Source organism: Ixodes scapularis, unplaced genomic scaffold, assembly GCF_016920785.2.
Source record: "Ixodes scapularis isolate PalLabHiFi unplaced genomic scaffold, ASM1692078v2 PGA_scaffold4__175_contigs__length_147842914, whole genome shotgun sequence".
Classification (NCBI taxonomy): Eukaryota; Metazoa; Arthropoda; class Arachnida; order Ixodida; family Ixodidae; genus Ixodes; species Ixodes scapularis.
In genome coordinates this window covers 3,861,988-3,886,517 of record NW_024609879.1, presented here as the reverse complement: position 1 = coordinate 3,886,517, position 24,530 = coordinate 3,861,988, and the positions used below count along the sequence as shown (strand labels likewise).

Below are 24,530 nucleotides of genomic sequence, written 5' to 3'. Positions count from 1 at the left end.
CGGTTAGGGTTAACAGGGACGCCGATGAGAGTCTAGCCTCATACCCAGTGAATGGGCTCGAAGACGGTTTGCTGCCCCTGGGGTCGAGTGTTTCTTGGAAAGGTGTATAGCGGTGGAGAGACAATGGTCTTGTTGGCTTCTGATAGGTCGCACCATGAAAACTTGTGTACTCCCAATGACTGCCACACGCGGCCGCAGATGGGAAAAAAATGTTTTACTTTTGAGTTGGCACATTTGAATTGCAGTTGTTTGGGGGAAGGTGGTACGTTTTCTCTGACTAGTTTCACGATAAACAGTATAAAAAAAATCAAGCTGCAAACTTTTTCAACATTAAAATTGTTGCCCTGTCCTCTTTTGTGTCATTCAGATGCACCCGTCTGAGGCCCAAATGGCAGACCTCCGCCTGGCCCCTGAGACTGCTCAGTCACCCCTGCAGAATGGCTACGCCTCTTGCAATGGCTCGGGCGGATTCCTTGCCACGGACCAGCCGCAGCCCAAGTCGCCCGTTGAGCCACAGGCCGAGCCCTCTCCAGAGCCGCAGCCAGTGGCAGGGCCACGAGCACAGCCCCAGACTCGACCGGAGACGGATTCAGAGCCACAGATGAAGGAGGTGCCAAAGCCAGAGCCACAGCTGCAGTTGCAGCCACAGCCCAAGCCAGTTGTTTGCGGTACGACCGTCATCGCCAGCGGGCCTAGGAGAAGCGCTTCGGATGGAGCTATGCGGGATATTGCTGCTGTGGGCAGGTGAGTCAGCATTTTTCACTGAGAAAGACTTTGAGGGATTTAGTGATTGTCTCAACTGATGACTGTAGTGGTTCAGCCCTGAAGTGATCAGTTAGAACGTGATGTGGCTTTCGGTGTCACAATGTCTTTCATAACGGGCACGATAGGGACAGAGGGAATCTAATGTCCCAACTAACACAATTAATTTATATTGCGGAAACCTAATGCTATGGAAAGATATTAAAAATTACTTAAAGGACTCTGAATTTTAAAAAAAAATGATTCTTCACTTTTCCTTTTGATGTGTAAACTAATTTTATTAATTTATTTCAAGATACTGTCGATCCCTATTGGGATTTTTGAAGTTATTGAGACAAAAAGATTTAAAATATGAGGCAAATATCAGTAGAACGAAAAACAAAAAATACTCAGTCTTTTTTGACAAAGGAATCAGATATCGGTTCATAAACTGCCAAAGCAGTTGGTTTCCAACTGCACCAATGAAAAATTCAACACTTGCACACCTAAAAAACTGCTTATCTAGACTGTTCTAGTCTCTTATAGGTGAAGTTCAGGTGGGAAGACCTTGAGCACAGCAGCAAGATGATGTAGACATTATTACTATGAAAGGTCTTTTCATAATGTTTGCTCACCTGAACAGAAAAGACGAAAGGGTTGTTGAACCACATGTCAACAATGCTGCCATGGTCACGTAGTTAATAATAAAAAAATATCTACAAATGATCTGTTACTACTGCAGTCTTATGAATTTAGTGCTTTAGATATAAAACATGTTATGGTTATTGTTACCCCTTATAATTTTTATAGCCTATCTGTTGGTGGCTATTATTAGTGGGTTTAACAGATATTTTCCATGTTAACTTTTTAGACATATAAAAAGTTGCATTGTGAATTGAGTCAAATACCAAACACTCCAATTTATCCAATATGTGCACATTTGTAGAATCGCAGCATTTCATGGGATTTCCAGAACATTGTAACATGCCTCCCCCTTTCCGGTTAAAATTGTCTCTTCGAGACATCAAAACTTGGGGAATAGTGGCTAGTGCTGCTTTTAGCAACTTTATTAGGTCAATGAAATGACGTTGAGACCAGATGGAATGTTAGGATTTGTCCAGGAACTTCTATTCTTAGGATGACAGCTAGGTTCTTGCTGTAGCGGTTGCCGCAGATGGGACGATGGAAACCCCGGACTCCGCTTTCGCCGACGGAGATTGCAAAGAAGCACAGGGACACCCGGGTGAAGATAACACACTGATGTACACATGTGCAGTTTATTTACATACTATATTCCAGCTGGGTTACAGATCTTGGCTAGCCACGCTAGACCTCTCCCTCTCGGAAGTCCTAGTGGCCCTCCGATGCTTAGCGTAGAATCTCTCTCTCCTCCCGCGCATCGCCAGATTTCCCGGAATCCTCCTCTCCCCCTCAAAGTCCACAACGACTTGTACGGGAAGTGTCTTTCGGCACCCCGCTCGCTGGTTCCCTTCACCTCACCTCGACCATTCGGCCCCCTGTTTAAAGACTAACAAAACACAAAACAATATCAAGAAGTCTTTGTATACCTAACAGTGTCTCAGTTTCTGAGAATTAATGGGTGTAGCATGCCTCCAAGGATAAATAGAGCAAGATAAAAGAAGCAGGAGCACGAACATGGGACCTTGGGACCTCTGAGCTCGGTCTGGGCACTTCTCCGCGAGACCATATAGAACCGGTAAATAATTTTCTATCTTGCCGTTCAGTTGCTCGGTTATTCTGTTTCCGCATAGAATAAGCCGAGGAGAGGATTGAGACTTTTGAGTGGGTGTGTCGTTACCTGCAGTCTGGGGATTTTTTTAATTATGTTTAATGTACACCAGTTCATTTGCGCCCTTACATTTATTTGAGGAATTTGAGAAAGCCTGGTAAGTTTGCTGAATTTTCAGTGAGGAGGAAAACACTTTAAAAAGTAGGTTTGTTTGTCATATTGTTTGTTTAGCACACGTGTTTCAAAGACCTAGATGGTGTGTTAAGTTGACTTGGTAAGTGACAAAGAGCCATATGAAATGCAAAGAAAGGCACAACTTAGATGATAAGTGCGCCATGAATACTCTTTACATCATTCCCCTTTTCTGTAAGAGGAGAACGGGGAAAGGCGATTTCGATTTTGAAAAGTGCCCTGTCATCACTCATTGAGTCGGATTTCCAGGCAACCATATTGACGACTCCAGCAGAGTTGACGGCACCTTGTGGTTGAAACAAAGCCGTGGTGGCAGGTTCGCTTGCCAGCCTTCTTGAGCGAATCAGAAATTCACGGCACCATGTCTGGGCCAAATCAGAAATTGACAGCATTGTGTCGGCACACCGACGGGGTAATGTGAGCCTCTGCCCGATTAAAAGGGTTCAGCCGTACGCATTCATCCGTTCACCCGTCCAGGCAGAGTCCCCCAGCGTCCGTGGAGCGAGCTCGCAGCCACTCGGACTCGGACGAACGAGTGGCGATGCTGCGGGCACGCATTGGCCGACGCTTTGAGCAGCTCGAGGAAGATCGCCGGGCGGCGCTGCGGAGTTCCCGGGTGACCCAGAGCAGCTCGGCCAGTTCGACCACGACGGAGGGCCCCGACACGCCCACTCCGCTACACGACCTCTGCTCTCCCGGGGAGCCCTGGTGAGTCGTCTCGTGCTGCGAGCTCGGGAGCGGACTCCGGCCGGCTTAATGTCTCCTCGAAAGTCAAACCCAACCTGAACTTGACTCTGTTAGCCTAACCCTAGCCTGAACTACTGGCATAACTCTAGCCTAACCGAGCCCTAGTGTAACCAAAACCCTGCTAGCATAACCCGACGCTAACCCTAACCTGAGCCTAGTCTTACTACCTGGTGTCTCAAATAGCGGCCAGGTTCTTTAAATCGACCCCGAAATTCGGTTTCTTAACCTATCGCGCTGCGATTTTGTGCAGCGTTGCCCACAGGTGTACATTTTTTTAATAAAATTTGCAAAGAGTGACCTGAAAGAAAAGTAAAGAAAGAAAAAGGCTTAACTCCTCTAGAAATTCAGCGAAGCCACCGGTTCGCAATCAATAGGGTGCCCGATTTTTTGAGGACCAGTGACTTCGCTGCGTTTCCGTAGGAGTGAAGCCTTTTCCTTTTTTTACTTATTCCTGGGGTAAGTTCGCTCTTTGCAAATTTTATAGAAAAAATGCACCACCTGTAGGCAAAGCTGCGAAAAATTGCAGCACGATAGGTTTAAGAAGCCGAATTTTGCGGTCGATTTAAAGAGTCTGGCCGCTACTTGAGACAGTTGGTAGAATGAACATAACCCTACTAGCATAACGCTTAGCTAACCTGAACTTCATCCTACTAGCATAACCTTAACCTAAACTACTGGCACAACTCTAGCCTAACCTAGCCCTAACGTAATAAAAACCCTACTAGCATAACCTAATGCTAACCCTAATCTGAGCCTAGCCCTATGAGCATGAACCTAACTCTACTAGCATAACCCTTAGCTAACCTAAACTTTATCTAACTAGTATAACCGTAACCTAAACGTAACTCTGGCGTATCTGTTACAGGTTAAGAAAAGTGGGACAAGCTCCTCCAGCAAAGCACTCCTTTCTTTCCGTTTTAGCGGAGTGAACGCTCGAGAGGCGGGTGAACTCACCTCGACCCTTTGTAAACTTTGCTCGCCCCTAAGTTGATAGTGCAGCGGAAGCTACGCACTGATTGGGCAAGTCGTATATCAATCTTTCTTCACGTGACCCCACTTTCGCTCCTACCCATGGCGCAGAGAACAAGGTCGGGTGATGAAAGGGAGGCACTTAATTGGTCTGGCGAATGCTCAGCCTCCACCGCACTTTCAGTTTAGGGGTGAACGTAGTGTAGCATTTGCTCTGCTAGAGTGGAAAGAGGGGCTTGTCGTTCTTTTCTTATCCTGCAACAGAGTATAGCATAACTCTAGCCTAAGCTAACCCTAACCTAACCGTAACTCCGCAGCAGCATGTACGCTATTGCTCCGAACCCGCAGCAGAAGTGTCCTGTTGTGCTTGTGGTTCGTCTTTGACCGCATTTTTGCTACCGTAGCCGATTTCACTAGTACAATTTTGAGGTGTAGCTCTCTCGTCAAAAACGAGGCTCGCCAAGGTTAGTGGCAAATGACGACGCAAACAAGCGAGTTGATGTTTGTGCATGCGGTGCCATCTCCCGATGTATACTGCAAGCAGTTTCGTTGGCTTTTCACAGAGTTTGCAGGAAGGGAGCTATGCCTTGGACATTTGCAAGGCAAAATGTGCCATGAAACGACTTCTTCGCTTTTAAATTTTAAATCGCTACGTGCTGGTGCTGATTTTTACGGGTGATCTCGGACTAAGCGCGGGGATTGAAAACACCTAATTGAAGTATCTTAATATCGCAATGTATTGAGCTAAGTAATTTTTCGATGCAAGTATTTAGTGGTAAGTGTAATCTAGTTACATTTAAATATGATTCGTAATTGGTTTCGTTTTCGGTGCATCCTGTGGAATGGACGGGGAAGTTCTTTTGTGTGTGTCCTGAGCCCCACCTTGTCTGGGTTCCAGCGAGAGCCTCCGGTGGGGCAGCGCCTCCCGGCCTCGAAGCGTTTCGGTGGCCGAAGTCAAGGAACTGGCGTACGCCAGGCTCCAGGCGGAGCTGTCTCGTGCCCAGCAGGTGAAGTGGAGCCCCCCTTGATTCCTATAACCTTGCCTATCCAAAATAAACTGCTGGGCTAGTTGGTTACGCATATTGAGATGGACACTGCGCGGCACGATGGAATTGCTGCGCCATTTGCACTACAATGTGCCAGAATGGGCAACCTGCTACATGCTGCTCCAATAAGACTGTATTTGTGAGAAATTGCACCATGCCTTGTGCCAAAAGGATATCTCAAAAACGAAACTGAGACATTCTTTCATTTTGTAATGGGAAGGTTTTCCATTGGGGCTTGCAAACCATTTACAGTTTAAACTAGATCTAACGAGTCTAAGGGGAGGTGCAAATTACTTCGTTAAATCGGAAACTTTATTAAATCAAAAATTACATTTTATAGGCATTAAATATGATAAGCTTAGTCTTGATGTCACTGCATCAAGAGAGCTATTGTGACACTGCATTCCTAAAGTGTTTGATCGCCTAAAATGTGAATTATACGATTATGAGTTTCGTTCGTTAAGACTATACCCATACGGCTAGCGAGCGAAGGGAACCTTGAAACTTTTGAAGAAACGAATTACGTTGGTGATATTTTTCTGGCACCACAGTCCATGCCTGTTATCAGCAAATTGCGAGAGCAAGCCGGGGCTCACATTGATGGCCACATATCCCACCAAAGCGCAAAGCGAGTGTCCTTTTTGATTCAAGTGTGCATAATTTCTGTCTTTTCTTCGAGGGTGGGCACTTTTCTTTTAGGCTTCATTTCATGGCGATGCAGAAGTCAATAGGATGAGCGCATGTCATCGTTGTCTCTGTCTGATGCCTAGCATCCAGCATGCATCGCTAGTATTTGTCATGCATTGGTTGTGCATGCACACTCGGAAGATCACGAAACACGGGAATGTATAGTAGAAAGCTCCCCCTGAGGGTGCGACGACTGGAAGCCTCTCTGCAACTCTTATCTTGGTGAGATCCTAGCGGGGTGCTAGGATCTCGCTATCTTATGCTTGGTGAGATCCTAGCGGGATGCGTTGGTTTGCCATCCCGTTAGGATAGGCCTAACGGGATGGCAAACCAACGCCAATCTACCAAAACATAACCGAACCAAAACCGAGCGACCCGTGAACTCCATCAGTACCATCTGTCGCATGGGACATAAATGAAACACTTAGCGCCCTCTGGTATAATTCATTAAAAGCCCCGAGTGCTGAGTTTGTTTTTACAATAAAGCTGTTATACGCTAGAGACTGGGAAAAAATGCGTCCTCACATGTCGACAGAAAACTCCCCACTGATCATAGCAAGTATGATTAAATAAAAACAAAATGAGGGGGCAATCAGTGTGAGTCAACCTTCCTTGGCATTATTAAATAGTTTGGTACTGATCCCTTATTATCTCTAGGCATCGTCCTCAAGGTCATCCTAGAAGTCGTCCTTGAGGTCTTCCTAGGCATCGTCCTTGAGGTCGTCCTAGACATTGTCCTCAAGGTCATCCTAGAAGTCATCCTTGAGGTCGTCCTAGAAGTCACCCTTGCGGTCATCTGAGAGGTCGTCCTCTAGGCGGCGTCCTTGAGGTCGTTCTAGACGTCGTCCTCTAGGCATCATCCTAGACGTCGTAAAGATATAACAGCTTTGCTGGTCCTCCATCTTCATGAGAAGTGGAAGGGCTCTACAATTTTTGTTGTAAAAATGAAACGAGGGTCACCCAATCGTTTTGCTGGTACGCCAGCAACAAACTTCGTGTCGTTCTAAACAAGATATGTTTGAAATTACCCCTTTTTGCACTTTATATTTTCAGGGAATGCTTCGCAAATCGGGTTGACGGTCAAATTCATTTAGTTACTTTAAGTTCATCCCAAAATGTCAATAACTGACGTTTTGGAATGCAGTAACTTTGTGACCTTAGGTGTGTGATACTGCAACTCTTTTAAGGCAAAGGCCTTACTTGTACCATTGAGCGAAAAAGTACTGAAAAAGTTGATCAAAATATGATTGAGCGGCGGACACCGCTCAATGGGCAACCCTGCTTATCCCATTCCCTTGGCGTCATCCTTGTGGTCATCCTAGAAGTCGTCCTAGACCTCCAGGACAACCTCACTTGTCTCATTATGTGAAAAATAAGCGGCAGCGCTGTGCCCAAAAGATGGCCATAAAATATGTCATCAAGCGTCATCATTCATCATCAGCGTGATGTCACTGCTGGAGCACCGTGTGCAATACGTGCACTTCGAACTTCATCTGTGCTTGTTGTGTGCTTTGTGCGATGGACTGTGAGGCAATCGCGTCTATATCTACGGCCTCGACATCTACGGTGGCTTCTGCAGGCAAATGTGGCCACCCACGCAAATACGCCACAGCCTCCTTAAGTGCCATCCTCCAGGCGTCGTTCTTGACGCTGTCCTAGAAGTCATCCTGGACGTTGTCCAAGAGGTCGTCCTCGGCATCATCCTAGACGTCGTCCTAGAGTTTGTCCTAGACGCCATACTCGACATTGTCCTAAACTTTAATTTGTGTAGACACATTACTCGAAAACATTTTACGTGTGGGACGTGTACATGTAGAAAGGCTTTTGCCTCTTCCTACACGTAAGCAGTCTTGAGTGTCCCCCTGTAATTTTTTTCTTTGCAACAGGTAGGCACAATAGATTGTAGTTTTCTGAAAATATGGGCAGTTTGAGCTCTGCCCACTAGAGTGCTCATTGTGTCTCTCGTGCTTTCAGGAGCTGAAGTTGAAGGACGAAGAAGTTGCTCGGCTCAGCCAGATCAGGGACGAAGTCGGGGCAGAACTGGAGGAACTCACGGCCAGTCTTTTTGAGGTAAATCATGCATGCTTTTGCTTCTCTCATGCTTTTGCACCTCATATGCCTTCACTCCTGTATGCCCTTGCTCCTGTATGCCTTCGCTCCTTGCATGCCTTCATGTTCTTTTATTCCTCATATGCTTTTGTTCCTTGTATGCCTTTGTTCCTAAATCCTGAGAGGGCTTCACTCTACATGCCTTTGTTCCTTGTATGTCTTCACTCTGCATGCTTTTGTTCTTCATATTCCTTTGTTCCTCATACGCCTTCTCTGCTTGCTTGCCTCTGCTCCTCACTTACCTTTGCTCTTTTCACCCACATTGTCTGACAGCAGTCATATTATTGGTACATGTTCTTGTATCCCATGACGAACCCTTACAAGGTCAAGTTGTGCATATTTATACAAGGCCTGCCAGAGAAACTGGTTGGGCTATTTTGACGGAGTTGACCTGTGCATCAAGGAAGTTCTGAATTTCACCCAAGGCGGCTCTGGCAGTGAATGCAGCATGCAAAAGCTTCAGCCAAGTATGCATTAAGAATTGAGACGTAGGCAGGGAGTGCAAAAGATTTGGAATACTAGGCAAGTGTCCTTTCCTAATGTGGTTGCTTCGTGCTGGGGCAGATAGATGACAGGAGTAACCTAGAAAAACATAATTGTGAATGTAGACTTAACTTACTTTTGGCACTGTGTGAGGTGGCATTGCAGGGAAGTCTCAGTAATATGAACCCCTCCGTTCCCCCCAATAAGTAACCGTAATGTGAATTCTCTATAACGAAACAAAAATACAGTTCATCCCCAAAAATGTGGGGTACAGTCGCCGACCGATTTGTCGGACTTCTATAATTCTGACTTGTTCGATAATTCTGACCTAAAGGAGGAACCATGACTTACCCCCACAGAAATAGTGTACATTCACGACCAATGTTTCGGACAGCTTGAAGTCCGAAAGCTCGATTATTTGGACAAAATCGTTGCGAGCGATCGGCGGGAAACGCCACCGAGAAGTGGCCTCAAATGGATTCGCTTGGTTTGGCAGCGCTGCTTGAGTACTCCTGAGTCTTACCACTAGGTGATGCATGCTAGCCCTTTTTTTTCCATTTAGCTGCACGTCGTCATCATCATCATCATCATTTTGCTTTGTTTCCTTCCATCCCTTCGCGCCTCCGCCCCACTTTCGTGTCACTGGTCGCAAATTTGCGCACGTGGATTTGCATCTCTGATCTCGTTACTCGCACCAGCAGTAAAAGAGACTCTGACGACAACTACCACCCGCAGCCATTGACAACAGACATTACGAACGCATTAACATTGCTGATGAATGTGTACGACAAGAACACGACGCTCGCACAAATGCAAGCAGACATCATTGCGAGCAGGCGTAACATGAAGCAAGCCACTATTGACGGCTTTTTAAAGCCTGCTCAGGCGTAATAATGGCAAGTTTTTTCATCTATCGATTTTTCGGACTGCCTGATTATTCGGACCATTTCGGGGGTTGCCTCCGACTCCGCATAATCGGTTGGTGACTGTATTCATATTAACAGGGTCTGTAATTAATGAGGCATGCCGGTATTATGCTGGCTATCAATAGATAATGCCGTTTGAACTTTCATAAATATTCATTCTAGGTTTTGGTTCCGATCGCTTTTAGTAGAAAGGAAGAACTTGTTGTTGGGCAAGGTTGGTGAACGTTATAAATCCTGGCGTAAGGCACAAAAAAAAAAAAAAAAGGACACAAGGAAGCAGACACACACATAGGCAGCTGTGTGTGTGTCAGCTTGCATGTTTTTTTGTTTTTTTTTGTGCATTACACCATGCTTCATAACTTTTAGTAAAACTTCTCTGATACATTCCCGGGTGAGAAGTGTCCCTGGTTGTGGTCACGGCATCCAGTCCGATTTTGACTTTCGTACGACCAATTAATCAATTATTGTTTTATGCACTAATTTCTGTGCCTTTCCGGTTATGTTTAAAATATGACAGCTTGCACTAGATGCATTTTCGAGGGGGCCGCAGTAAAAATATTTAAGAACTGGGAAACGGCAATAACCGACAGCGCATTTGGCGGCTTGTAGATGGACAAGAAGCAGTTCTCACTCGGCAATTTACTTCACGTGGACTTTTACATCTGCACAGCCCTATCGTAATAATTGAAACGCGGGTCAGCATTTCTCTCTTACAACTGTACATTAAAATTAGAGGTTGATTCATAATTGTGACCAGGAATCGCCATTCTGGAAGTGTGCGCCAAAGTTCCGAGCCCATCCAGCTAACCCACATACCGTCGAATACCACGCATCCGCCCATTAAACATTAAGCGCCCATTCCCAAATTTGCAAGATCTGAGAAAGACATGGAGAGATGATCTGATTGTTGTGAGGTCGTGCCTGCCCAGCGAGAAGCACAGCACCGGCAAAGAGGTGAACAAGAGGGGAAGGGACTAAAAGAAAGATGGCGGCTGTGTGGCCCAATGCATCGCGTCAGCTGCGTATTTTTGGATGTAATGGCCGGGAAGGGAAACATAACAAGCTGGAAATTGATAACAGGTGGTGTTCACTGGCTGAGCACGTACTGACGGCAGGCTTCCACTACGCTTCTAACAACCAATCGCGCACCATGAAGATTGCCTTCTTTGGGAGATTATAAGTAAGAACTCATCCCGAGCATGCGCTGTGAGCAGTCACCTCAAATATGCCGTCCCAACTCTGCGGGATTAATGGAATGGGAAAATGTATCAATGACACTCTTCTGTATTTATATAAATGCAAATTTTAACACCCATAAAACCTGCCTTTTCCACGGTAATGTGCAAGCATGTGCAAAGAGCGGATTTTGAGTTCAAAGCGCGAATAGTGGTTTTGGCCAAATATTTTCAAATCAAACATTGAATAGTTTCTTGTAGCATTTTCCTACTGCACCACGCTTAAAGGGAAGCCCAACTGAACTCGTGAAGGTTCTGAAGCCTCCACTTGTCCATTTCTAAGCTAGGTTAATCTTTAACTATATTTATGCACTGTGACCTCGGAAAGTCCAATGCCTACATTGGGATGGCAAGTAAACGACACACCTGACATAAAATAAACCTATAGAGAGGCCCAGCTACGTGGACTGTTCAAAACGTATCCAGCATGAATTATTTCGGCAGAACCAAACAAACCACGTGAGGTTTGCTCTGGCAGGGAATTCACACGTGTGAATGTGTTCTTTTCTGCTGAGAGCGTTAGTTACTGGTGGTGAGCCTGTGAGTGAGGGAGTGTATTAAACATTTGTCGAATTTCATCTTCCGAGAAATGATGGAAAGACTCGAACAAATATATTGCATCAAATTTTGCATCAAGCTTGGAGATACAGTAGACTCTGATTATTTGAAACTCCAGGAAGCCGCTAATTTTGTTGGAATTATTGGAAGTTTAAATTTTCAGAAATTCACCTAGATATGATGAAAGATAAGATTATGATTTGCTATATGAATGGCTACACATACAAAACAGTTGACGATTTCCTATACATAGATCATAAGCACGTATGCCATGCATGAAACATTAGTGAAATGTATGACATAAGTTTATTTATTTCTCAAAAATGTTGTTTATCGTAGGCTCTTTGGACAGCACGTAACAACTCAAAAGAAATTTAAGTTTGTTCATGAGTCCAGAAAGTTGTCTAATCTGGACTATTGGACAGGGGACACATGAGCAATGAAAACAGGCACCGGGGGGCAGTTTTCATAGCAACTTGCGCGGACGCTGTGACGGGGACCTATGCCATGTCACCACGTCACAGCGTCCGCAAAAGTGGCGCCTGTTTTCATAGCTCGTATGTGGCCTGCTTGAGCCCCATTGAGTGCACTTCTTACTGAGCGCCGGAGCTGTGCAGAGAAGCAAACTCCACGTGTGTTGCCTTTCTGCAATGGACCGATGTTCAGAAAGAAGCACACTCAACAGGTCCGCGAGAACATATCGCGTGAATTACACGAAAATGCCGTCAGAATTAAGCGGCTCATTAAAAACATAGCGGGACAACCAAAATTTTTAAATTCGTTTGAATTAACTAGAAGTATGAAATGTCAGAAGTTGAATTATCGCGAGCCTTCTGCACTCAAATAGAAACCATTTGGAAGATTCTGTGGGCTTTCGGTGACGATTTTATGAGAATTATGCAAATTAAGGAGTGATACAACCAGTTCGAAAATTGCTGGACGATGGTGGAGAGCAACTCCTGTTCCGGGAGGCCTTCAACTAGCCGGAATGACAATGTCATTGACGAACTGCAAACTTTATTCATGCAATACTATCGTAGCACTATCCGAGAAGTTGCAGATGAGGTAGGAATAAGTACTGGCTCGGTGTATTCCATTTTGAGCGAGCTTTTGGCCTTGTGAAGAGTGTCTGCGAAATTCGTGCCGAAGTTGCTAACGATTGAGCAAAAAGAACTCGGTCTACAAGAAAGATGGGTTGGCCACTGTATAGGGTGCCCTTTCTATTTTCATTCAGTGTAGCCATACTTTCTGCTATGCATTTTTGTTGCGCATTTCCAGTGTTCAGAAATTGTTCTATATGAGGGATAATTCGGAATATCCAGGTTTAATGTAGTCGGGCTTGACTGTAATTTCATTACTGGTGATGAGTCGTGGGTTTACGGGTACCACCCGAAAACCAAAGCGCAGTCGTCTCAGTGGCCAAAGAAATCACGGCTGGTGCGCAGCAGCATCAAAGTTTAATGTTGACCGTTTTCTCCTTTGTGGTGGTGCACAACGAGTCCAAAACGTGACAAGCGAGAACTACCTAGAGGTCCTCTACCTTTCTGATACTGTGTAACACTTAGTTACTTGGCAGCTGCATCACGACAGTGTACCAGATCATTCCTCGCATCTGGTTTATTTAGTTTCTTGCAAAACACAGCACTGGTCGCCTTTGTCTCCCCACTCTCCTGACATGGGTCCTCATGATATGGGGATTAGGGTTTTGGATCTCTAGGGAAATAAATTTAAATTTTCCGTCCAAAGGTTGGATACTTCTTGCACAGCCCTTACAGGACCTAATCGAGGGAATTCATTCATCTTTTTGCTGTTGCCGCGGGTGTGGCCGAAAGGTTACTGCGCTTGGCTATCACGCGGAGGCTTCGGGTTCGATGCCTGGGGTCGGACGCCCCTTTTTGTTGTTTCTGAAGTGTAGAGTTCTGGTGAATTTGAGAACATTGTTGTTTGTGCTAGGTCGGAATGTTCTACGCGTCGAGCCTTCTACACCGGTTATTTCAAAAGCCCACGTGTGTACATAAGGGGCTTCGCATGGCGAGCCAAGGTCAGTCTCGCCCCAGCGTTCGATTCTGCTGTTATGCCGACTTCGACGCCCGCGACGCTCTGTTGTTATCTTTTGTTTCCTTTTTATTTTGGGCACAAGTTCACGCCACTAAACGTTTCAGTTTCCTCAGTTCTTCTTTGTTTTGTCACCTTGTCATTTGTGACACTATATGCAAGTTCCATGAAATGCCGTAAGCATGCCCAGCCAAAATGAAAAGATAACTGGTGAAAAACATGGTCTGCTAAATTTGGGGATGAGACAGGGAAACTTTAAAATATTCATGATAGACACAAGGGGCACCCGCTACAAACCACGTGACACGGAAACTAATACCACAGATCGCATCACACTAATAGCAAATTCGCATTTCACAATGTGATAATCACGCCAGAATTTGCTACTAACCCCCATGTCGTGGAAAAGGATACCGCAAACTGGATGTGGCAGATTCATGTTTCACGGTGCAGTGAACAGGGGGAACTGGCTAAACTTGCGTGCCATGGAAACTGGTACCGTTTACAGAGATTGCATAAAAAAGGCGCAGGAACTCACTACGAGCTCACATGTCATGAAAGCAGATATTGTGAGCGCAGATTGCTGACAAAAACCCTGGAACCCGCTTGTCATACATGCCGGTACCGCAGACCGCGCTTGATGCGATTTCTGTTGGACATTGTGCACTGTCTGCCGGTAATGGCCAATTCACCCGGCGGACTGATCCGTGGATGGATTGATCGCATGACGTGTCCACGGGTTGTCTGTCTTCAAAGTGCATGCACATGGGGGAGATGACGAGCAGACGCCAGCGAGGACGTACTGAACCTGTTCGCAACTCCACAGTCCCGCAAAACTCCAACATCGCACCGTGGCACTGTTGTCTAAGAGAGAAAGCGACGTTTGCTACCGCGATAAAGAATCGGGTGTCGCTGTTACGTGCAGATTGAGACAAAACACCATGATGGGCTTCGCGCAAAGTGCCAAGCTTTACTAGCCCAAGGCATGACAGTGACCAAGGCACGGTCCTGCTCGAAAAGGCTTCGGCATAGAAGCAACGAAGTTCTGGGCTTGCAGAGTTGCGTTTGCAGATGTCTTCATGCATTCCGGTCTCGTGCACTACACTTATGTACACCATAGCCTCAAGAAAGGTCTTACTCAGCGAAAAGCTGATTAGATGTGCAAGAATTATCACCACGAGCTAGACGAGTTTTGACGGGAAGCTTCTTGTCACAAACTCGGAGGAGTACCGGAACCTGTGTCGCATCAGCCGGACAATGTTTCTGCAGTTTCTTTCATGCGTGGAACCAAGAATCACGCCACAAACTGAACCAGCAAACGCACAAAACAACGATGTGCCATTTTTGTTTTAATCATCCAAAAACAAAAAGAATGAACAGGAAAGCATTGTACCGTTGCCAGACTAAACAGTTTTCAAGTCGATCTCTTGCCAAAAATTAGCTCTATGGCTAAGGAGACCGTGTTGCAGGGAAGCAAAGTAGTCCGTGCGGAAAGTTTGGAGGCTTTGGAGCTCTTTCCGATCGCTCCTCTGCCTTGTCATTACCATCAAACAATCCTTGTCAGGGTCAATCACCATTGACCCTGACAAGTTTGTTGGCCCTTTTTTTTTTTACAGAAAGGGGAGCATACAAGCAGCAGTTTGCATGGCACCTGGGCTTTCTTTGGCTGTTTGGCGACATTGCAAGCCATAATGGTTTTCCGTCGTGAAAGCTTCGTTAGAGCAAAGCGGTGTTCGAAAAGTTGTTTATTGTGGAGAGTCGTTTTATACACTATCCTCTACAAACAGGATATTGAAAATACTTTGTTGTCGCAAAACTTTCATTGAGGCGGCGTTTGCTCCTTTCAGATCTAGCTGCATGTTGTGAAGCTGCTTTGCACAGTGGTCCTGATATTTCTGCCTGCTGAGTTCCTGGCTTGTTTTCCAAAGTGTCCTTTTTTGTTTGCAGGAGGCCAACAACATGGTTCGTGAGGCCAACATCAAGCAGGCTACAGCAGAGAGGAGGTTGCAGGAGTGCAGCCTCAAGGTGAGTTCCTCTCGTCCAGGGGCCTGGCACGGGGCCCTCTAAACCCACAGTGTATGGCAGCTTTAGCTGCTAGGGTGATGCCGCACTTTTCCTGATATGATGATTGCAACCAAAGACTGTGGTTTGAAAACAGGAACACTCGGGAAGGAGGATAATAATAAAAGGACAGACAATGTTTGTGCCTTTGAGATATTCTCCGTTCCTTTTTCTTCCTCCTTCACGAGTGTACCGTTTTTCAAACCACAGTTTCAGGTTTTAAACTTACACCAGCTCACCTGCACATTAACCATTTTTACACTTTTTCTCATGTTTTCTTGCCACCATTTGTCATGAATGATCACATACGTTTGAATGGGAGCTTCGTAGATTTTTTAAGTTACTTATATGTGGTTTGCCACACCCACTGCTGCCGCAAAACACTTTTTTTTTTTCCTGAAAAAAAAAGGTAAAGAAAATGGGAGCTAGACTTTTCTGGTGTTGTTGGTGCAGCCTACCGTGGAGCAGAGACCTTGAGGCTACAGAAAACGGATCTTGATCTCTGGCTGCACGGAGAGCCGGGTAGTGGCTTTCTGGATCTCTCATCCCCCCTCGCGCCGATGACATAAAGGGGGTGGGGAAAAGTAGGGACATTTCAGCCTAGAAAGTCGCCTGCTGGAACTTACCGTATTTACTCGCATTATGAACACACTTTTTTCCCGAGAAAAGTTGACACATATTTGGGGGTGCGTTCATTACGAGAGGTAAAATTTTTGCATTTACACACCTCGTGCAAACGTTGTGTTAGGTGCCAATATGACACGGGTAGGTACTGTAGCACATCTCCACTGATGGAGGTTCACCCACGGGTGGTCGGGGGCACCACAGTAACCATGCTTTATAAATTGCAAACCTTTAGGGTGCTTTCGGGGTGCCTTTTGCCGAAGGAAAAGCGCCCTACGACGCTCACTGAACACGGAGAGCAGCACGACCGTTTTTAGGCCTAACCACTTTCACGATTTCACTGTCCAAAAGTGGACCACAGATGACGGCGTGTTTGTTGACATCAATGCATCCGATGAACGAAGCACATCCGGGGCTGGGCAATTCCTCGACCCAAGCTTCGTCAAGTGTGCGCGCCACTCGGTTTCACGGTTGATCACTTCCGCAACTATGCACTTGCAGCCATTACGAGAGCAGCTTGGCTTGGCTTGACTTGGCCTGACCGCTTGGTGGTAAAAGAAAATTGGCTTGGTGGCTAGCTAAATTGGATGCAGTTCGAGACTCGCGGAGCTGAAAATTTAAGATGCGTTCATTACGCGAGAAAAGAAAAGTCCAAATATTGGTACCTGTTGTGGGGGGGGGTACGTTTATTATGCGAGTAAATACAGTACGCGACCGGCATAATTTGAAAATGGCAAGCAGTTTCGAAAGGGATATTGATTCGGTCCGCCAACTACCAGCCAATTTTAAAACTATAAAAATATTGGCACAGTTCCTCAGGGTTGTCTATTTATGGTTCGTCTACGGCCTCTAAATATTCTAGAAATCACGAGGTTAGATCGATGTGCGTCCGATTTGTTTATTAAAAATTTGATCAAACATTACACGCCTATTTTTCTGCGATTCGGCACAGAAACCAGAGAGCGCCATCGGACGCGCTATTGCCAATTAGTAGCGATCGCTTCCCGCTTGGCAAGGGACTGACCAACGATCAGACGTGTATCAATTTAGGGATAAAAGGAAAGCGGCATAATGGACAAAGACATTATAAAAGGTCTTTGTCCTTTACATCACTTTCGTTTTATCCTGGTAACTTACCAGCATGCTCCAATTCGTCGAGTATCAATCTAATCTTGAGTTTTCTTAGAATGCTTACAGCCTATGGATCGAGCTATGCTCATAAATAGGCAATCTGAAAAACCACTTCAGGGACACTGATGGGGTATTCTTGCTCGCCGAGGTTTTTATTTGAACGTGATCTATAATATCCCAACTACCCAGAACACAATTTCCGGCTTGAAATTTGTTTTCGTTCCGCCTGAAAACAGCCGGTCGAGAATTGGCCGGCTTCATTTGCATCCGCTCTTTTTTCTATGGTCACGTTGCATTCAATCTATGTATACCAAATATATTCAGAGTCGTAGATCATCTAAGACACATATGCAATATTAAAAATAGAAAAGAGTATGAACCCCATATTTGTGGCCCCCAAAAAGCTGTAAATGCGTTGATGGAAAGGAGAAAATGTTGCACAGGTCGCAGGAAGTACATGTACACGTCACTCTCAATATGGCGACATACCACGGGCTGGATGATGAGATGGCGGCAAACGACGGACCAACATTGCGACGGATGCGGGGCCGCTACTTCAGAACTGCCGTCCGTGGTACAGTGTAGACCGCATATAACGTATGTCGCCGGAGTCGCGAAAATCTGCACTATAAGCGGTACCGCGTTATAACCAAAACATCAATTTTCAGGCCACAATACATGCCATGAGACAACTTACCTTTGTAAAACAATTTATTTTATGTTAGACGAAGAGGAGTCTTTTTTTCACCAGACTAGTACACTTCTGTTTTAAGTGTGTAAATTTTGAAAGAAATGAGCGACTTTTGCCTGGCGCAGCCTTTTAACAACGTTGCTGGTTGCGAACGGACGTTGCGAGCGTTAAGGATTGCTAACCCTAATCACTTTTCTCCGGTGATAAAGACGCGTGAAAATTCACATCCTTTATACGGTACACGCCAGTAATACCTTCAGCTTTAGCACAGGCGTGAAATGCTCCAAATAAGAAATCCGGGCGATTTTCGAAAACACAAATGCTTAGAAAGCACCACTGTAGTCGAAGTAAACGAACACGACGACACGGGCGTTTCTGCCGTCTTGAGAGTGCCGCCACGACATCGCCGCACGGGTAGGTGGATCTTCCCTTCTAGTATGTGCTGGGTTATCATAGCGGCACACAACGAAAATTCACTGTCAAGGATAGCGCTTTTACGTGGAACGATCGCAACCGACGCCATGTTTGCGGATAGAAGCCGGCCCGCGGCCCGCATGCAACGCGCGCGAACACTTCATGTGTTCGCGCGCGTTGAACAATTCATGTGTTCGCGCGCGTTGGCGTTGTTTCCAACGCCAACGCAGCAGAGGGACGCACGCACGTGAACGACACGTGCGTGCGTCCCTCCATCGGTATGGCAACTGAAGCCTCTCTTCACTTCTCTCCGCTTCTTGGAGCCACGACTTCGAGCAACATCCTTGCCCCACGAGTGCCGCTTGCATCTAGCCAGGCTAGAACCATTATCTAGTGTCGCACAGGGAAGCGTGCTAACTGCGCCGGTCAAACGGCGCGCTCGGCGCGGTGTTCGAGAAACCGCACTATACGCTCCGTGCGGGAACTATAGGGGGCGCTTTGAAAAACGCGCGTAGCGCCGCTAGCGGAGGAGCTGGCGTTCGACAGTGAGGCGCGCTCAGCAGCTTGCGGCGCCTTTTCGCGTGCGAAGCTGTGGCGGCGGAAGCGCGCACGGACGGAACTTTTGCTTTTTGAGCCGATAAGTTGAGGGTGACGTTGCATGCGTGCTGGGAGAGATTTGAGACAGGCATTTAGGCTGTTCTCCCCTCCTTATATATTGAGTTTGAGTTGTTATTAGGGGTAATTTCTTTAGTTGTGGTCGAAAAAGGGGTTTGAGAAATTTTCCGACGAGCAAGACGGCCGCCACCATAATTGCTCTCAGTGGGAAATTTGTTTCGCTCGTCGCTGTAAACGTAGGACTGCTGGGGCGATGATATTTGGAGGTGAGTGAGATGTTCACTAAGTGGGTCAAGTTTTATTAAGACAGCAGGTGTGAAAGATTATCGTTCTAACGAATAAAGGAATAAAGCTGTCAGGAATATCCAATACTGGATCCAAAATCTTGTGTTATAACCGGGCTGTGCGAAGTGCAGATTTGGACACACAGTTTCTTGGACATGACCGTAACTTGACACAACAGTTATAATACCAAAAATAGGTGGCATAGGGAAACCAAGTGGAAATTAAGTTTGGGCGGCGTAACTGAATGAGAAACGTTTTTTACCGTGAAAGGGCTGTCAAGAGAATACCACTGGTCGTTGGAGATGGAGACTTTACAGGTAGGAAGAGACTACTGCACTGTACTTCCAATTGAAGCAACTTTACGAAAGGTGGCTTCAAAGCTGAGAAAACCAAGTTTGCCGGCCAATTAACACACTGTTTGGCCGTCAAAGGCTTTTGCGGTCAGCTGTTGTGTAGTAATATGGTTGTGCGAGGGGCTGATTTTCGGCACACAGGTCTTGGACAACCGTAACTTGACAAAACACTTATTGTACCTAAAAAAGATGGGATAGTTTAACCAGGTGGAAATATTTTTGAACGGCGTAACTAAATGGGAACCGGTTTTGACCGTCAAAGGCTGTCAAGAGAATACCACTCATCATGGCCGGGAGGTGCACACTTTACAGGTAGGAAGGTACCAGAGGACGGTACTTCCAGTTCGAACAACTTTGCGATAGGTAGCTCTAAAGCAGAGAAAAAAAAAATCGTCAACAAGACATGGGATGTCAGTGTTTCCACATCCAAAAGGAGGCCGATCAAAAAAGAAAGCACGCAACATAAACTTCCATACTCAAACATCAATTGTCCATTCATTCCAAATTTCATTGTAGTTTTCCTTAGATTCATATTGGTCGGTTTTTGTACCGTCCGAATCTTTCTTCATGAAGTACAGACTGCGTGCCATACTGGTCCGGAAATATCATCGACACGTACGAGGAGGACCAAACTTCCTTAGAGGGCATTCTTTCAACGAAATTCGCACTGCATACCCGTGAATGTGGGATGGCATTACTGGTACGAAAACAAACGCAGAGCGCAAAGCGGCAGCGTAGAATATGTCAGCCGTGCCGACACAGTGGCAGACATGATCCGGAGACCAAATTTCTCGCGTCTTACGCGACCGGTCCATCGTTGTCGCTGTCCCACAAAAGATTGGCGAGGTGAAAAACTGTGAAACTTCGTCCTTACAAGATACGACGCATAAATATTGGAGCACTTAACGACGCAGCAATTCATGCTGTCAACCCAACGCAACCGCACCGGTCCGACTTCAATGCGCACCAGTGTACGCGGCGTGGTTTCGTTTCGCTGGGACTCTCACTGCCTACCTTCGGTAACAGCGGCGCGGCGGCGCGCCGGTCACGTCGCACGGAGTGTATAACCGGTATTTCCCTTCGCGCGCCTGCATTTTAAGTGGTATGTAATTACATGGAGTTCTATGGGAGGCGAACCGGTGGTTTAAAAAAGACGCGTTATACCCGGTCCTGCACTATAAGCGGTTACGTTGTAAGTGGTCTATACTGTACGGACAATCAATCTTCAAGCGCAGGACATCGAGCAGAAGGGGTATAAGTGCCAACAATCACACGACAAACAGTGCATGCAACTTTGTCGTTTTCGTTGTCTGCTTGACAAGCCAGAGAAGCGGAGAAAAAAAAAAGAAAATGCGGTTGGGTGTAGCGATGTGAGGGCCATGGCTTCCGTGCTCGTGTTTTGGTTTTAAGCAGTTGAGTTTTTTTGGCTTTATTAAAAATAAACGTAATTCTGTGAAGCAGTGAAGCTTGACACGTACACACCAGAGCAAGTAGGGGAATCTTGGGACGCCAGTGCCAGTGCGATGCGGTAAAGCTTGACGCGAGAAATCTGGAAATTTTGAAGACATCGTTCTTAACCTTTGAATATTTGGAAATCTTTAATACTTCAATCACTACACGTGTGTGGTGAATAGCAAAAATTTATAATTTTGAATATTTGATAATGTTTTGCTTAGACATGTTTTGCGAATCAAGTAACCAATCTTAATATACAAAAAAAAAATTAATGCTTTGGATGCTAATGTGTGCTTCGGATAGAATTTAATAGCAATTTATTTGAATACCAAAAATATAATGCTTAAGGTGCCAAGTGTGTGTTGTGAATCAAATCAAATATTAAATTATTTCAGAAACTCAATTAGGCTATTTTCTGAACCATAGTCCACAGACTACACACGTTTAAAGGATGAAATTTATATGGTCTGAACTATCTACAGGTGCACACTGTCGCGGATTTCTTTTTGTAGATTGACGAGACGCGACTGATTTTGTGAATGACGGAGCATGTTATTGATTTATGTGTGATACAGGCTTTTTTGTGAGCAAATAAAGCAGGTATTTGTCAAGGTGTGCTGCATACGAGATATTTTATGTGCGGACTATCTAAGGAAAAACTTTCCCATTCAATCGAAATTTGGCCCTGCATACAATGGTGAACTGTAGTTTGAAAAACATGGCGGCATCAACTACGAAGGTGCGCCGCAAGTCGAATAGCAAACGCCATTTGAATTTTGGGATATTGGCACGCCCCCATTTCAGACGGAGGTGCTGCAGGCGGAGGTGCAGGCCCTGAAGGCGCTGGTGCTCACGTCGACGCCCTCTCGCCCCAACGCGCACCTGCACCCTCAGCTGGGGGCTCGGAAGCACCGGAGGTCTCCCTCCAACTACGAGCTGGCCACCCGGCCCCCGTCCCCCCCGGGAGGCCCCGCTTCCCCGCCCCCCGCCCCCCTGCACAACGGGAGCCAGGACGACTGCCTCGAGCTGGCACCAGATGCCTGCGAGGTAAGGCCACCGAGTCACTCTGTGCACGTCCAGACTCGTTCGCGCGCAGACAGTGGGCTCGTTGGACTTGCACCCTGGACTCCGAGATTTTTTGCGCTCTGGCTGCGCTCCTTGAGCCGTTGCATTCGCCGGTAGAGGCACTTCGTGGCACTCGCAACCAAACCAAGCGATACGAAGAAAGATTCGCAAATTATCGTTGCCACCATCATCGTCAGTCTGTGGAGCTTGGGAGCCGCACGAAATGTGCTCCTTACCGTTCACCGCAACGCACAGGCCTTTGGCAAGAAAGAAGTTGATCAAAATGTGACGGTTCATATTTTTAAAGAGCGAACGGTATAGACCAAATGACTGTGCACGTAAGTGAAGTTCAAAAAGCTGTTCTCGTCCATGATTGCAAATATATTTCTACGCCTGTCCCGTCGGCCGAGACAGTGTCTGTAGAGGACAAATATAGATTCGCACCAAATCCTGCATTCTGAGGTATCATCCAGCGAAACAGCGCAAAGACCGGAGCAGCAAATAAAAATTGGTAAATCAGCAGAGATAGGCTTACCTGTCTTTGTTGTGATGACGAAAACAATGAAAATGCAAGCTTTATAGTAAAAGTAAAAGTGACTTGTTCAAAATTATAAAAATAAATATGCGAGTCTGAAGTGTTTACCCAATAGAGGGCACCACTGTGTTCTCTCGTGTAAGCACTTGCGAGGGAACGCACTCGAGCGCAAATGGTGAGCCAGCTCATTTTGATGCATAGTCTCGATGTTGCCTGTTGTCACCAGCTTTAGCTAGCATGCCTGGGGAAGATGCAAAAAGTGCTTTTCCGTCGTCCCGCTTGCGGAAACAGTTCGCAAGCTCAGCATCAACTACTCTGTGCTACGTCGTCGAGACTAGCGCGTCTTTGACGTTGCTGGAGTCCCGCTCTGCCGCGAGAGCTTGCGGCTTGGTCTTGCATCTCATTCTCAAGTCTTAAAAGTGACGGCTCTCAATATTTAAAGTCAGAAACTTACTGTTTGGTGCGATTAAATTATCCGAAAGGGCTCGCTGACAACAATGCCCGCATAAACATTTTTAAGCAACCATTTTTTGTATGGGCGATAGATCCATGGATTCAGCTTCCGGGTTCCAACTAATTCTGCACTCCATTTCTGAGTTCGGGAATGTTTTATGCTTTTTCTTTGGAAAGTAAAAGTGGCACTACATGTTTTTTCTCTATGTCCCTGTTGGAGGAGATGGATTCCTTATAACATTTTAACACTAAAAATGCTACGCATTGAAAGCGGGTACTGAGCGTGTGTTCTTCGGCAATCAAAAGTACAGTAATGTGAAGCATACTTGCTGCAATGCACCTGAAGCCCAGATGATGAAATTAGGCTTTTCTCATTAACAAATATTAAGTAAAAAAAAACAATCGTGAGCCATTCCACTTGTGAAGCTGGAGGTCCAGCGAAACTCTTTAGGCCCGCTTCAGGCGGAGCAATCTCGCCCAGCAACTTGACGTCGCAACACCAGCAAAACAGGCCACCTGCGTTCATACACAGCAACCAAATTGCTATGACTTGCCATCATCATCATGAAATTTGGGTTTTTAGGGACGAAGCTCCTTAGGGCCTAGCCTTGTCCGTCCGTCCGGCATCCGTGCTCACATAAAAAGAAAAAAATGTTTGCGCAGTCGACAGGATTCGAACCTGTGCGGGGAGACCCCCTATGGATTTCTAGTCCATCGCCTTAACCACTCGGCCACGACTGCGGGACGAGTAGGGGGCTCTGAGATGTGGTAGTAACTCAAGAGCTGGGGACGTCATGGATGAAACGTTGCATTTAGCTCCTCAACGTCTATACAGGAGAGGGCGCTGTGGTCAAATGCGTATATAATCACGTTAAACTTTGCATGCATTGGCTCAACGTTTATAGACGAGAGGGCGGTGCGGTAAAATGCTCAAATGCGTCTATAACCACGTTCCATACCACACATTCTGTTTCTCACATGAACTGTTTTTTAAGGGAAAACACTGCTTCTTGAGCTTTTTTTTTATTTATGGTCCAATCCAATTGACATTTATAGAGCATAATCATCTTCCCACTCTGATGACAAATATGTACTTTTTTTTAAAATAGCTTGATTAGTTTTGATAAATTTAACTATTTTATTTGAACATTTTATGGGCGAGATTCAAAAAAATTATGAAGACAACACTCAAAAAGGAATATATCTCTGTAAACTAGAAGGTCTACAGAATCCAATAAGGTATAAATGAAGGCTTCATGATTATTTATAACATTTTTACGGCATTTCGAAATTTTCAGTTTATAAATTAATTTTTACAATCTATATTGGAGGTGCTAACAAAAAATACTG

The 24,530-nt window shown here is 45.8% G+C and overlaps 1 protein-coding gene and 1 non-coding gene across 2 annotated transcripts in view; one reads left to right on the top strand and one right to left on the bottom strand.

Moving 5' to 3' along the window:
- Positions 1–24,530, top strand: part of LOC8042496 (guanine nucleotide exchange factor for Rab-3A) — a 77,060-nt gene that overhangs the window by 15,499 nt on the left and 37,031 nt on the right. The window contains exons 2-7 of the mRNA XM_029970821.4: positions 368–744; positions 3,161–3,391; positions 5,298–5,406; positions 8,107–8,202; positions 15,446–15,523; positions 21,932–22,174. Coding sequence (XP_029826681.3) covers positions 368–744; positions 3,161–3,391; positions 5,298–5,406; positions 8,107–8,202; positions 15,446–15,523; positions 21,932–22,174 — 1,134 coding nt within the window. The remainder of the gene's footprint in view (positions 1–367; positions 745–3,160; positions 3,392–5,297; positions 5,407–8,106; positions 8,203–15,445; positions 15,524–21,931; positions 22,175–24,530) is intronic.
- Positions 23,839–23,921, bottom strand: Trnas-aga. Its single transcript has one exon. It is a non-coding gene; the product is annotated as a tRNA-Ser (tRNA).